We start from the raw sequence: 15276 nt of genomic DNA, 5'->3' as shown, positions 1-15276 counted from the left end.
GAGGAGATAGCAATGATTTTGATGTCTACTGACCTTAGGGGGCTTCTATTCTAACAACAAATCAGTGATTCTAAACCCTCTTGCTTTGGAGTCTGGCCCAGGGAACTCCCACACCCAATGTAATAAAAATAATCTGTCTGGTTCTGAAGTTTTCTGGTCTCAGGAAAGTACCATGGATGAAACTCCTGAGACAATAGTGAATGGACCACTCAGTTCATTGCTGACTGTCAGAAGATAATCTGTTGGTCAGTAAAAATCAAATTCCAGAGACCACTCCTTGGTCCTACATCTGGGCCACAAAATTAGCATATATTTAACATGAAGAACTAGATAAATGGGTCTCTTTGCTTCTGTTTCTTTGCTAAATTCTCTTGGCTTGGAGATGGGTTCAAGCCTGCAAATTCTTTTGAGACACCTCTGTGATCCCAATCTTCTGAGGTTCCCTTTCTAACCTCAACACTCTGAACTTGTTCATTTGCCAATTTACCTCCAACATGTTGACTTATATTTTATGCTAATATGACTCAAGAAAAATAGAATGGAATCATTAATTAATTTTTCATGTTATCATTTTCAGAACACCTTATCTGCGATCTTTCTAAACCTTGATTCTGTGATCCAATGTCTTAGCTACCCAATTCCTCTGTGTGTCACCTTCAAATCTTAGAACCTGCCTCCTATAGCTTCATCCAAGTTACTCATAGCAATGTATAAGACAAGCTCCTTGACATCAGTTAGGGAATACATAATGTTTTCTTAAAAGTTTCTATCTGGATTGGTATCAATCCATTAATCAACACTTTTTGAATGCTACTAAATAGCTATAAATCCAACCTAGATTTCCTCATCTTGCCCATAGGCTTGGACTAGATGACCTCAAGATCCTGTACCATGAAAGATTTTGCCAAACATCTTGACAAAACAAAGGAATCTTATTATCCATAATAGTTTTTGGTCTAGTAACTGTAAAGAAAAAAAAAAAAAAAAAAGGAAACCATAAGCTTGAGCCAATGACAATTCCTACCGATTATTCCCTGAGTACACAAATCATTCATTTAATGACATAGTATTATAAGGCACCCAAAGAGCAACATCAAAATCATTGTCTATACTTTTTAGGAATCTTTTTTCACCTTTTACCCAATTCAAGTTTCAGAATTACAGAATAGTAGAGCTGACCAGAAGAACTACAGATATAACTAAGGACAATTTTAACTAAACCCAAAACTGAAGAGACTTTCCCAAAGTCACAGTGCTATTTAGCAGTTAAACTAAAATCAGAAACAAGGACTTCTGACTTCTTATCAATGCTTTCTCAAAGCCAATCTCTTAAAGTCCTTAAGCTCAGGATGTGCTTAATTTTCCCTAAGAGTTAGAAAACTTATATAAAAATAATTCCATACATTTTAATTACCTACATTACTTTGAAATCTCTTATCCTCATATAATATTTTGCATATCAATATCATGGTATAAATAATATAAATCTAAACATTTAAGTGAAAGTTTAAGGTTTTTTACGTCACTTGCGGCTTTAAAACTCAAAAAGCTTTGAAATTGACTTTATAAGTAGTATTAAAAACTAGCATTTATATAGTGCTTTAAGGTTTGCAAAAAACTTTAATAAATATAATCTCATTTGATCTTCATGAGGAACCTGAAAAGTTAAGTATTCTACTTCTATCCTCATTTTATAGATGAGGATATTAAGCAGACAGAAATTAAGTGACTTTTTCTGGGGTAATAATGTGTGCCTGATGCAGAATTTGAACTCAGGTCTTTCTGATGTCCTATTTTCCTGATATCTGATTCGGTATCTACCCTGCTACCTAGCTATAAAATGATACTTTCTTTAAAAATCATTGATTTCAAAATACTGACAATTATTATGACTTTCCCAGTTTTGTCAATTAACATCCAAAATAAAAATATTCAAAGAGGTCAAATCAGTTCTCTACCTACTCTACAAGTAACTGAAAATCTTCCTGTTAGCATCTTGTAACTAGCTAGCGTAGTACATAGCAGTGTCTAGTCAGGAAGAGGTTAAGTTCAAATCCCACATCAGAAGCTAACCAGTTTGTGACACTAAATTACTTAATCCTGTTTGCCTCAGTTTACTCAATTGTAAAGTGAGTTGGAGAAGAAAATGAGAAACCATTCCACTTATTTTTGTTAAGAAAACCCCAAATGGGGCCAAGAAGAGTCAGACATGCCTGAACTCATAACTACTGGACCTTGACTTATATATGGCAATAGAATTTGGAGAAGAGAAGACAAAAGTAGGTCATTTAATCTATTTGTGGATCAACAGAAATAGATGGCTTTTCTACTTTGCTTATGATCAACTCAGACAAAATTTTCAGAAGTTGTTAACTTTTCAAAGCTACTTCCTAACGATCAAATTTTGAAAGTTAACTGGAAAAGGACTAATTTTTCTCTCAGTAGATGAAAAAAGTCAAAACACGGAAAGGAGTTAAGATTAAAATGTCTCCATACAACGCTTTAACAAGTTTGAAACTTCTCACTATGTTTTAAACACATGGGCACTTAGTATAGATGTATCTCTTTTCAGCAGTTTTTCTCGTGTCCTTTCAATTCTCTGGCTCATTTATTTACCTTTCATTTTAAAGGATAGAAACAGTTCTTCAGTCACACTTTTAACTTTCTCTCAAAGCCTCTTTGCTACTAATTAGAAACTTTACATTCCAAGTAATCAAAAAATGTCTGTAATTAAGACAGATATGGGCTGAGTCGGCTCTACATTAGTGAAAGAATGCAGGACATGGTGTCCAAAGAAGCTGGTTCAAATCCTATTTGCTCTATTTGTGACCTTGAACAAATCACTTAAATCTATAAATCCCTTCGTCATATGTAAAATGAAAATATAATAGATAAAACTTCAAGAATCTTATCGGCTCAAAATCTAGGTAAAATGACTATCTTTTCTGTGAATGCTTTTAGAAACAGGTATGTTTGCTGGTGTACTTTACCATCATTCCTTCATACACTCTTAAGAGTTATCTTTTGTATATATCCTGGAGAAGAAATAGTTGTTTCTTTTAGAACTTAAAAAAAAAATTATTCAAATAAATTCAAATACAGAGGGGTCTCACAGTATTTTCACTGTACGAATAATCCCATTTGTTTCAACAAACTTTTAGGAAGTCTCTGCAGTGTGCTAGGCACAATTAAAAAAAAAAAAAAAAAGTCCCAGCCTCAGATACTTATCATGCTAATGTAGTAGGAGCGGGAGGGAGGGATATAACACAAAGACTAGGAAGTAAATACAAATACAAAAAAAAAAAAAAAAAAAAAAGCATATACAAAATTAAGGTGAAGAAAGACCCAGATAAAACTAGGGGGCGGGGAGAAGGGGTGGAGACCACGAAAATCCTCGTGGATGAGGTGGACCTGAGCGGTGATTTCAAGCAGGTCTGCCTGGGGACTGCTTCTGCGAAAAGTAAGAACTTTTCCTCTAGGGATATTTACACTGACAGTTTGAAAGCGACCCAAAATTCCCCAGTCCGAGAGTTTCTCGGCGGCTAAATCTCTGCTTCCAATAAGAGAATGGGAAACTTCAGCCTCGAAGCCTCAGGAGAAGAGAGGAACAAGGAAAAACCACCTGAACCTCCAGATTCGGAGGACAGACTAACAGACAGAGCGGCGGCCCGGGTGAAGAGCGCAGCAGGGGTGGCAGGGGTTCCCCTCTGCCTCGGGCTTTCCCACTGGGGAGGGAGAAGGGGGCGGGACGAGGGCGGAGGACAAGACTGGAAGGGGGGGCGGGTGCGAGGGGACAGATGAGGGACAGGCTCACTCACCTTCTGTTCATGGGCCTGACTCTCACGGCCACTTTGACTGATGCCATGGCTCATCCCTGCCTGGCCAGCACTAGCTCGGCCCCTGACCTCTGGGCTCACTGCTGCCTCCTTCGCTACCCCCTAGAAGCCCAATCGTCACTGTCACAGCCTCCCCCACCCCCCCACCCAGCCTCGGCAGCAGCTGGACTGGCTACTCCCGGGAAACTACTTTCTCCACTAGCAGCTGCCCCCGCCCACTTCCCTCTCCTCCTCCTCCTCCTCCGGGTTTTCCTCGACTCCCAGAGTTCCCCCTCCCCACCCTCTCTTTGGTCTCCCCCGGAGGGCGGGGCCGGCCTGGGCACTATCAAAGCTTCCTCCTCCTCCTCTTTGCAGCCTCCAGCTACCCTGGATACTGAGCATGCCCAGTATGCGGCTCCAGCGAGGAGCAGGCAAGGCAAGGCAGCCGGGCCCCAGGGGGCGGATTCCACTTCTCCGGGTTTCCATGACAGCCGAGAGCCGGCGGCGGCGGCGGCGGCTGGAGTAAGGAAAGCTCCTTGCTCGGAGGAGGTGTGTGCGGGGCGTGGCCGAGCAGCGCTCGTACAGAAGGAGCCACAAAGCTGGCCCGCCGCTCTGCGCTAATTTTTTATGGATGATTGCCTGAAAAGTCCCTCTACCAATGTAATAATTCTGCAACTTCAATCAATAAACGTTGGGCAGCTACCTTGTATCAGGCACCGAGTACAAAGTGCTGGCTCACACTGTTGAGAAGTGACTTCTTGGTCACAACTAGTATGATGCACTATCTTCCTGACTTAGGCTTTCCGTTGTTTTATAATAGGGTATAAGGCTACGAGAGACCTTATTCATTAGTTATATCAGCTCTTTGCTTTTACAGATGAAGAAATTGAGGCACAGAGAGTGCCGACCATAGTTACACGTTAAATGGCAGTCAGTATTCCAGTTTAGGACCTCAGACTCAATCCAGAGTTTCCCACTGCCCAATGACATTTCCTTTCTGTCTGAACTACATCTGTTCCAGTGCCAAATATATACTTATCCAAAAGATTGTGTTATAGAGAACTCACAAAGGATCCAGAATACAAGGACATTCTCAAGATCTCTTCCAAGAACTTTAGAATTGATTTTATAACATGTATCACCCAGCTTGGCGTGCCCTCATCAGAGAAGTTGCAGAATTGAAACTCAGAAGAAATTAGAAATGGACAAAGTTAGAGATGCCACCCCAAATGTCCATTGCGATTGTTTGTGTCTAACCTATGGCAGAGCATTCTGGGTTGTGTTGGTTTGTCAGCCACAGTTGGATACACTGTAACTTGCCTCCAGCACAGTGATTTTGGTCCTCTGAGAACAAAGGACAACTGACTCATCAAACAAATCTGTAATTTCATAATGAAATTACTTACTTAACAAGCTTACTTAACAAGCAAGTCAGCAACTACTCTGTAACAGTTTTCTGGGGACACTTAAAAGTTAAGGAACTTGCCCAAGATCACTCAGCGAGGATGGGTCAGAGCTGGGACTTGAACCAACACCTTCTTCAATATAAAATCAGCTCTTTCCAGTAGATAAAATTGCCTGTTATCTGAATTTTTGCTTAAACTACGAATAGCTGATGCCTTACAGAGCAGAGGCAGGTTTTAAAGATCAAGAAACAATTTAATTAATCTCTTTCAGAGCAAGGAATATAGTTTGCAAACTGGAAATTCTCCTGGGCAGGAGACCTTCAGTTGCAGGAAAGGTAGAGATTTTATACACAAATCATAAATGGGAAGGAAGGGAGAAGGTGAATTATACTACAATCATTTTCAGAGCCTGTGTGGTTTCCCATGACAAGTCTACAAATCCAGAACAATAGTGTACTTCAGTCCTATGGGAACAATTTGTAAGTAATTGTTTCAAATCATGAGGACTGTTAGTTGGAGGAGTGACAGGATCAGAGTTCTGTGATGGAAACAAGTTCTACAATCTTTGATTCACTTCGCTTAACATTTGCAGGAGAGCTTTGTCAAGAATTGATTGATCACTTCAAACTGCACTGGAAAACTGACTCTCAAGCCAGAAAAGGCAGCTCTGAGAAATCTAAATTATTATATTCATTACACATAACATCTTAATAATTATGAAAATCATAATATTTTTGTCTCATATATGGCCAATTCCATATTTACCTATCACTTGAAGGTTTACAAAAATAGACTTACAAATGTTACCTCATTTTATTCTCATAGCAACCTTAGGAAATAGGTGCTTTTTTTTTTTTTATCTCTATTTTACAGACAAGGAAATTGTGGCAAATCAGTTTGATGATTTACCAAAGGCTCACACAGCTGGTAAGTCTCTAAAACAGGATTTGAATTCAGACCTTCTTGATTCTAAGTCCAACACTCTGTCCACTGCACCACTGTTTCCTATAGATATGCACATATCAAGTTGCAAGGGAATTACCAAAGGGTAATCTGGAAAGGGTAATCCTTGTTAACAGAAGGAAATTCTTTCTAAGAAATGATGGGTTCCTTTTTCAACCACCTAGGAAAAGATAGAGGACTATGGACAGATATCTTAAAATATTGGAAAAGTAAGAATCAGGTGGAGGGACTGCTGAAGTCTTAGTTGAAATGTATTTTCTGAGAAGCACAGTGACCAGTAGTCACTCCCTGATGCTGTTTCAGAATCAACAGGGCCTTCATGTGGAATCCCAAATTTTAGAGAAGGAAGGTACCCATATTGATTTTTACTGTATAGTCATTTTCAGTTGTATTTGACTCAACATGACCCCAATTGAGGTCTTTCTACTTCACAGAGCAAAAACCATTGAGATATCACATAGTCCTTCAGGCTTAGATGCCTTTCAGTAAGGGTGAGGGGATGGTATTCACAGACAATTAACTTTTATGTCGTCTCTCACTTCTGTTTACTAGCCAAGTGGAGGAAATTATTTTATCTAGGTACTATAGAAAAAATCAGCCAATTTTTAAGGAGACAAAGAATAAGTAAAAAGAGAGTTTTCACCTGAATTTCTCTTATAAATTACTCCCCACTTCTTTCCTTTGTCAGTAGACTCACCTGATCCATACACAGAATTCTAGAACCCAGTTCTAAAACTTCATTTATAAATGAAGAAACAGAAGCCCAGAGAGATGTGATTTGACCAAGATATTAACAGCAGATACTCATGTAGGGCTTTTCAATTTGAAAAGTTCTTTACATATATTATCTCATGTAGGCCTCATAGCCACCCTGTAAATTAGATGCTAGGGGTATTTTAGACAAATGTGAAACTGAAAAAGGTAGAGAAAAGTTGGAAAACTTGAAGATTGTATTTGAACAAAGGTCTTGCTGACTCCAACTCACTCCATATTCTATACCCAACTCCCAAACTTTGTAAATAGTAGTTAAGAATCAAATCTAGATTCTTTAATTAATCCAGAGCTCTTTCCAATGCCCTCTCTATGCAAAATTAAAATTTTAAAAACCCTCTCTTTTCTCATTTCCATAGTTTATCTTACAAGAACGATTCTGTATCATTAAGATTTCCTTCTTTATTGATCTGGTCCTAACTGGTTTCCTCACATCCAACCACATTTTCTTGACCCTCAGAGAGCAATCCTTTGTGAGTCTAAAACAGACCTGAATTCCACCCCTGAATCAGCTTCTTTTTTGTGTGTTGTCTCCTTGTTATGCCGCAGTTCTCTATTTCCATAATTATCCTGACCCAGTCCAAACTTAGTTTCCCTGCTTCTCAAAGTTAAGTCCTGCAAAATCTTCCCTCCCTCTTTATCAGAGGGATATTCTCTTTATCAGAATATTTGATAAGGATAAAAGAGCTTATGTTTTAGAATATCAGAATGCCTCTCCCCATCCCAAGCTACTGGAATGTCAGATACCTTCTTATCTAGATGCTTCTCCCCATCTCCAGGGTTCTTCCCCCCTATGCCTCCCCTCACCCTGTCAGACCCCGATTGTCAGAGTGCGGTTTGCGCTCTCAGCACCCTGACTCCGTCCCTGCCTCAATCTACCTTCTGTATCTGAGCCACGTGTATATAGATCATTGAGAACTCACATTGTTGGCTGGCTGGATTTTTGGAGACAACAGACTCATTCAGCCCTGGGACCAAACTATGGAGCCATTTGGTCCCAGTAAATCTCTCCCATTTAATAAATTATTAAATACTCTCTAATCTCTATCCTGACTCAGTTCTCCGGCATTACATCCTTGCATTATATTGAAAGCTCCTGGAGAGCAGAGACTATCTTTTAATTATGTGTATGTCCAGTACTTAGCACAGCACCTTTCACATAGCAGGTGCTTAATAAATAACTGAATTGTGAATTGAAAGGATTTCTTTTTTTGATACCTTATGAATTAAATTCTCTGATATTATCTCCCCCCAAAGCCAATATTTCTTATGCCAAAATAAACCTTTTAAATATATAACATAGCCTATTCCATTTTATATCCGATAGGCAGTATGAGAATTCTGTTCTGTGCCTTTTTCCACTGGATCTGAGTTGTGTACCCTAAAATAGCAGAGGTTTGGGAAAAGAGAATAATGTTCTATCCTTTAGTATAAGTACAAAGGGTAGGGTCAGTACCTATATACCCATTCTTCTTTCTAAGATGCATTAATAAATCACCGGGATCTAAGAGATCCCCGACCTGCCTTATCTGTTAGTCAGTCAACCTGCCCTTAGAAAGCTAGCACAAAATTCGTCCTTTCCTACAAAGTATAATATCACCTCCCCTGAGAAGCTTAGTCTGCCCTCTCTAAACGAAAGGAACCTTTTCCTACTGCAGTTTCTCGTACACTTTGCACCAATCACAATTATCTGGCCGCGTGCGGGTTACTCTTCCTCCATTTTACTGTAAATAGCCAGGACTATCATCTTTGTGCCCCGAGGAGCACGCCCAGGACTTTTCGCCTACTGGGCACCTAAAAATTGAATTCGTGAGAGAAGATCTGTGATGATCATGTTTGCACCTGCCCTCCTCCCCTGAAGAGTACCTTTCCCCTTAAAGGATCCCGACTTCTACAACTAACACTTGTAAATGAGCCATATAGTCCGCAGACCCACCGCCACTTGTCCGCACTTTTCCCAAATTCTCCCGCAATCCCCACTTTTGATCTCAAGAGAAAGCCCAAGAAGAGCTTCTCTGGGCTACTTGGAAAACATGGAAAAAGTTTAGCAGGAGCTGGGTAGCCAGGCAACTCCAGCTGGGCATGCTCAGTAGTCTGGAGGTAGGTTTCAGTGGTAGAGAAGGAAACCGCCTTTAATGCAACCACCTTCTCCAGCGTCTGTGGAGTCTCTTATGGGAGCTGCAGGGGGACAAATCACACGCTGTCCAAAGGGTAAGTGCTGAGCTTCCTTAGGGCAGCGACTCAGCCCCGCCCCACGGAGTAAACGTCTCCACCTGTGCAGTGCCTTTCCACCTGTTCTAGTCTGAGGCGGCCAAACAGCTGCTAGTCCTTCATTGCTGGGTGGAGGCGGTTGTTGCGCTCACTCCCTGGGGGAATGGCACCGTGCAAACTTGCAAAATTTGTTCTGCGCTGCTCGTGGGCCGGAAAATATTCGTGAAAAAGCACTTTTAAGTTCTACACAGGCGCATGCACAGAAGGCTGTTGAAATCTGGACTATTATAAGCCCAGCGTAATATTTTCTTCAGCCTCTACTCACTCTGCTCTCCATACCTGGAGCACGTCTTTCTGCCTCTTAACAGGACTTCCTCCACAAAGCCTTGCCTAGTCCCCTAGGGCTATGATGATGTCTTGGCCCCAACTTCACATCTCTCTATGCTTGCGTGATACTGTGTTTTGCAGTTTGTATGTGTGCCTCCTCCCACTGCAACTAGAAGTTAAGCTTTGGAGTTGAAAAAGACCATCAAGATCATCTCCTCCACGGATTTTTTGGTGGAGTTGAAAAAGACCATCAAGATCATCTCCTCCACGGATTTTTTGGTGACAGTGAATACCTCTGACAATCTGGTAAAGCCTGAGGACATGATCTCAAAATGGGTTTTAGATGCATAAAATTACACACACACAGAGACACACACCTCTATATATATATATATGACTATGATGGAAGTCCCTGTTGTAGAGATTGAAAAATATTTTTTTAAAAAATTCAGGACCTCAGGCTAAGAATTCCTAATTTAGTGTAACTCCTTCATTTTTACAAAGGAGTGTACTGATGAAATTATTTGCCCTAGGCCCACGGTAAGTGGCAGAGCCAGAATTCCAACCTATCTTTTGAGTTCAAAAGCAGAACTTTTTCCATATCTAAAGCTTCTCATATCTCATATCTTACTTATCATATCTAAATCTCTCCTTGTGGCTAATGTAATCCCTGTGCCAGATATGGACCCTTATATGCTCTCTGGACTCACCTATCCCAGCCTTTCTTCACATTAGCATGTCTGAGTTCCCAAAGATATCTATGCAATTACACTCTCAGACTTCAGGAGTCCCAGAGATAATCTGTGACTATCTTAAAGCAAAGGAGGACAATCTCTTCCTTCACCTAGTCAAAAATAAACAAACAAACAAACAACAACAAAAAATAAATCTGGGAGGGGAAGACCCTCAGGATTTCTGGTCAAAGTAGAAATGATTGGTATTTACATTCAATCTGAGTCAAGTGATGTCATGGTCCTCTTCAAAAATGAAGTACAAACTATAACCTTTATGAGAAATATGCTCTTCCTACTTAACTACTAAAATTCTTGAGTCCCAAATGGTGTGTTTCTATCTATCAAACTGAGCAACTTATAATAATAATACATTAAACCTTAAACATAATCATTTACTTATCAATAAGATGAAAACAATAATGTTACAAGTTCTCCTATATGGGACATGCAGGAAGAATAAATATATCACATCACGCACACAAACCTGGGTTAAACTATTAAAGAGTGGGAACACTCAGAAACCTGGTGGGAAAGTAAATGAATATGGAAAACATATGAATAGGAAGGAAGGAAGGAAGGAAGGAAAGAAGGAAGGAAGGAAGGAAGGAAGGAAGAAAGGAAGGAAGGAAGGAAGGGAGGGAGGAAGGGAGGAAGGGAGGAAGGGAGGAAGGGAGGGAGGGAGGGAAAGGAAAGGAAAGGAAGGAAGGGAGTTTGTGGGGCAGCTCTACTCACAAAGGTTATAGTTTGTACTTCATTTTGGAAGAGAACCATGACATCACTTGACTCATATTGAATGTAAATAGCAATCATTTCTACTTTGACCAGAAATCCTGAAGGTCTTCCCCTCCCAGATTTATTTTTTGTTGTTGTTTGTTTGTTTGTTTATTTTTGACTAGGTGAAAGAAGAGATTTTCCTCCTTTGCTTTAATTGCTACCCAGCCTTAATCACTGGATGGGTGGGTGTGGCCTCCATCCACTGCAGCCAGGGCCATCTCCACTCATCCCACTGAACCCCGATGGTTGGGGGAGGCAGGAAGAGGGTGCCCTTGCACAATCCTCCCTCCCTCAACTACAATTCACTTGCCTGTCATGTTATCACCTCCCTAATGTCATGGTCCTCTTCCAGAACAAAGTGTAAACAACAACAATAATCATAGGACAGTTTTGTTGTCTACATTTCCCTAGATGTTAGTCCAAAAATTCTCTATTTCTTCATATGCAAAGTCTTGAAGCATACTGTGTTTTGCATCTTGTTACATTAAAATGAGCAGCTGCTGTCCCGGAGCTCTGAGGTGGACAGCTTCCGAATTGCTTCTCTTAGAAATTTCACCAGACTTAGGCCCAAACAAGTAAACTGTCAAGGCAGACTTAGCCCAACAACTGATTTTTTTTTTTTTTATTACAAGCAAGTGTGCTTTACAAAAGCATCGTGTCCTGAACAGAGAATACTACTTATACACACTGTTACTATCTCACACATAGTGTCCTGCACCCCAAAAAACCCCACAATTTAATAAATGTTTGCTGAATGGGCCGGTGGTAGCATTAACTTTTTCAAGTGTTATTGTACATACCAGTTCTTATATTCAGGACCCCAGGTCCAAGGAATATCAGCTACTGGACCTGGAGACAGACCTATTGAAATCTGGCCTTGGATACTTCTTAACTAGGTGACCCAGGGCAAATCACTTAACCACACCCTTCCTCAATTTCCTCCCTGAGAAAAATGGGAATAATAACAGAACCTATCTCCTGAGACTATTCTGGAACCAAATGAAATAAAACAAAGCAAACCATGCTAACATTTTTTTAAAAATTCATAGAAGAGAAAAAAAGTTTAAAAAGAAGTACAGACAAGCAGGACAGTTTTGAAAGTAATATATAGAATTTATTTTATACTAAAAAAGAAAAAAAAACACAGTTACAAAGTAGAGATTACAATTTGGCACACCTTTTTTGTTGTTAAAAAAAAATACTAAGAATAGCATGTTCTTAGGAATATGGAAAGGTTAGGAAAGGAAGAAGCGGGGGAAGAGAAAATACACTGTGATTCTAAACATTTTACAAATATCTTTTCTTACAGTAAACCTAGAAGGTAGATATGGTTTAAAATTGAGGTAATGTGATTTGCCCAGTCATACAGCTAGTAGGTATCTAAGTCTGAATTTGAATTCAGTGCTTCCTCTGTTTGAGCCTAGATGTTCCACCTTGCTGCTACTAATAAGTCAAAGATGATTCTAAAGTTTCTAATCTAATTGATTGGGTGAATGATAGCCTCAAGGAATGCAGGATAAGAAGTATTTGTGTATTAGATAAGAGAGAGGGATGGACTGAAGGTATTTAATTGAAGAAATTAAGAAGGTATTAATACAGTATCAAAAAACTGAGTCAATCAGTATAGCGATGAGATTATAGGTGACCATCTTATCCTGAATATAAATATCCATGGATTATAAAACTATCCATTTTATTCATGGAAACATGATGTTCCCAGAAATTCAAATCAAGAAAAGCTGCCAATGTAAAATGGAAAGTTACCTGGAAAGTTCAGGGTTTTCTATAAAGAACAATACCTCACAGTGAGAGACCTTTCTCTGATCTATGGTGGTCATCCAGTACATTTCCTATAGCTTCATTTTTAGTCATACCTGAAGGCTATTTATCCAGTAATTTCCAAATGACTGTGGAATTCAGGGTTTTCCAATTTTCTATGTATTTATTTAATTTTAATTTAAAAAATCAGCAAACACTGTAATTCAGGATTTTATTAAATAGTCTTTAGAAAGGAATAGAGAAAGTAGTAATGCAAATCAAATTTTAAAGTGTGTTATATGTACTTTTTTAAATGAATCAAATATTTACCAGTATACCTCTGCTTTGGGAACAAGTTCATTAAATTAACTAGCCTTCTCATATATAAATAATTCACTCAAAATTCCATATCTTTTACAAATACTAAGATGATTCATCCTAACCTAAAAAGGTCTAACCCTAACTACTTTAAATGCAAATATGGTCTGATTGGATTGTAGAATGAATCTCCTCAGAAAAGGTTGAATGAAGTCAGAATAGGTCACAGTATTATCTATTGGCATAATGTCTAGATAACTTGCCCCTTTGTTGAACAACAGTTGCATTTTTTCAGTTCTGTCTGACTTCTCCTGACCCCATTTGAGATTTTCTTGGCAAAGATACTGCAGTAATTTGACATTTTCTTCTCTAGCTTATTTTATAGATGAAGAAAATGAAGCAAATAGAAGTAAATGTTTTGCACAGGGTCATATAGCTAATAAGTGTCTATATAATTTGCCCCTTATAATTTGCAAATTTACCAAAGAGGCATAATGTACATTCTTTAAGATAGCTTTCTCTTTTTTTTAATGTTTGCTTTTCTTTTCTTTTTAATTTTTATTTTTGTTTCCAAATTCTCTTCTTTCCCTCCATACTCCCTCCCCATCCAACAACAAGGCAAGAAATAAGATACCTTTTATACATATAAAGTCATAGAAAAACATTTCCAAAAAGTGGGTAGAGCCAAGATGGTGGAGTACAAGCAGGGACTTACCTGAACTCTCCAAAGTTCCCCTCCAAACAACTTTTACAACAATACTTCAAAATGAAGTCTGAAATAGTAGAATTTAAAAAAAAAAAAAAAAAAAAAAGGCAGAATTTAAAAAAAAAAAAAAAAAGGCTAGGGTAAAACAATTTTCCAAGTCAACTTAAAAGATCAGCAAGAAGGTTCTTTCTCACTGGTATGAGAATTGAGTATAGTTCAGTACAGTCATCATCTCTTCAAGCGACAAAGGCCTTGAGGATGTGTCTCATCTGGGGCTTTTGGCCCACAGACAATGAAAGGATCAGACTGATCAGAAGGACATTACAATGGACTTTTTGCTGGTACCAGGTATAGGATGTTCTCACATTGCTCATACACAGATCTGAGTAGCTGTCTCAAAGTTAAGAGGAATATATATATATAGTTATGTACTATCTGAAAGGCTTAATAAAAAAATTAAAATCTTAGAAATATTTCAAGAAATTATCAAGGACAACTGTCCCGATATCCTAGAACCTAATCCTAAAGAATGAGTGAGCCAAAAAATAAATCATAGGAACAATAAATAACTTCACTAAAGAGAATGGCAACAATGAGAAAACATACCAATATTTATAGATGTAACCAAAACAGTACTTAGAGGAAATTTTATGTTTCTAAATGCTTATATCAATGAAATAGAGAAAGAATGGATCAATGAATTGGGCATACAATTAAAAAAAATAAAAGATCAAATTAAAAAATCCCCAATTAAACACCAAATTGAAAATGCTGAAAATCAAAGGAGAGGTTAAGAAAATTGAATAAAAAAAAAAGGGGACAGGACCAGCAAGGTGGTACATAGAGCACTGGTACTGGACTCAGGAGAACCTGAATTCAATCTGGCCTCAGACATTTACTAGTTATGTAATCCTGGGCAAGTCACTTAACCCTGATTGTCTCACCAAAAAAAAAAAAAAAAAAAAAAAAAAAAAGTAAGAAAACCAAAACCATTGAAGTAATAGATAAAACTTGGAGCTGGTTCTATTGTGGGAGAGGGGGGAAGAAGAATAAAATAAATACACCATTGGTTAATTTTATTTAAAAGAGAAGGAAGAAAACCAAATTACAAGTATCAAAAATGAAATGGGTGAATTCACCATCAATTATCAAAGCAATTATTAGGAACTATTTATCCAAATTATATGTCAATAAATCTAATAATCTCTGTGAAATAGAGGAATATGTACAAAAATATGAATTGCCTAAATTTACAGAAAAGGAAATAGAATACTTAAATAATTCTGTCTTAGATAAAAAAAATAAATTAAGCCACTAATGATCTTCCTAAGAAAAAAATTATAAGGACCAGATGGATTTAATGTGAATTCTACCAAGAATGTAAATAAAAATGAATTTCAACACTACATAAAATATTTGGGAAAATAGACAAATTAGGAATGCTGCCATATTCCAATAAGCCAATTTCCCTAATGATTATTGATATAAAAATG

The 15276-nt window shown here is 38.3% G+C and overlaps 1 protein-coding gene across 2 annotated transcripts in view; it reads right to left on the bottom strand.

Moving 5' to 3' along the window:
• The window catches only part of KIF16B (kinesin family member 16B), a 341764-nt gene extending 337648 nt beyond the window's left edge, over nucleotides 1–4116 (bottom strand). Inside the window, exon 1 of one of the 2 annotated variants that reach the window (XM_051975895.1) lies at nucleotides 3819–4116. In XM_051975895.1, the coding sequence (XP_051831855.1) occupies nucleotides 3819–3865 (47 nt within the window). In that variant the 5' untranslated portion in view covers nucleotides 3866–4116. The remainder of the gene's footprint in view (nucleotides 1–3818) is intronic. The other variant, XM_051975896.1, reaches the window with a different exon arrangement.
• Nucleotides 4117–15276: the final 11160 nt, after the last annotated feature.

Source organism: Antechinus flavipes, chromosome 2 (genome assembly GCF_016432865.1).
Source record: "Antechinus flavipes isolate AdamAnt ecotype Samford, QLD, Australia chromosome 2, AdamAnt_v2, whole genome shotgun sequence".
Taxonomy (NCBI): Eukaryota; Metazoa; Chordata; class Mammalia; order Dasyuromorphia; family Dasyuridae; genus Antechinus; species Antechinus flavipes.
This window is presented reverse-complemented; position numbering and strand designations above follow the sequence as displayed.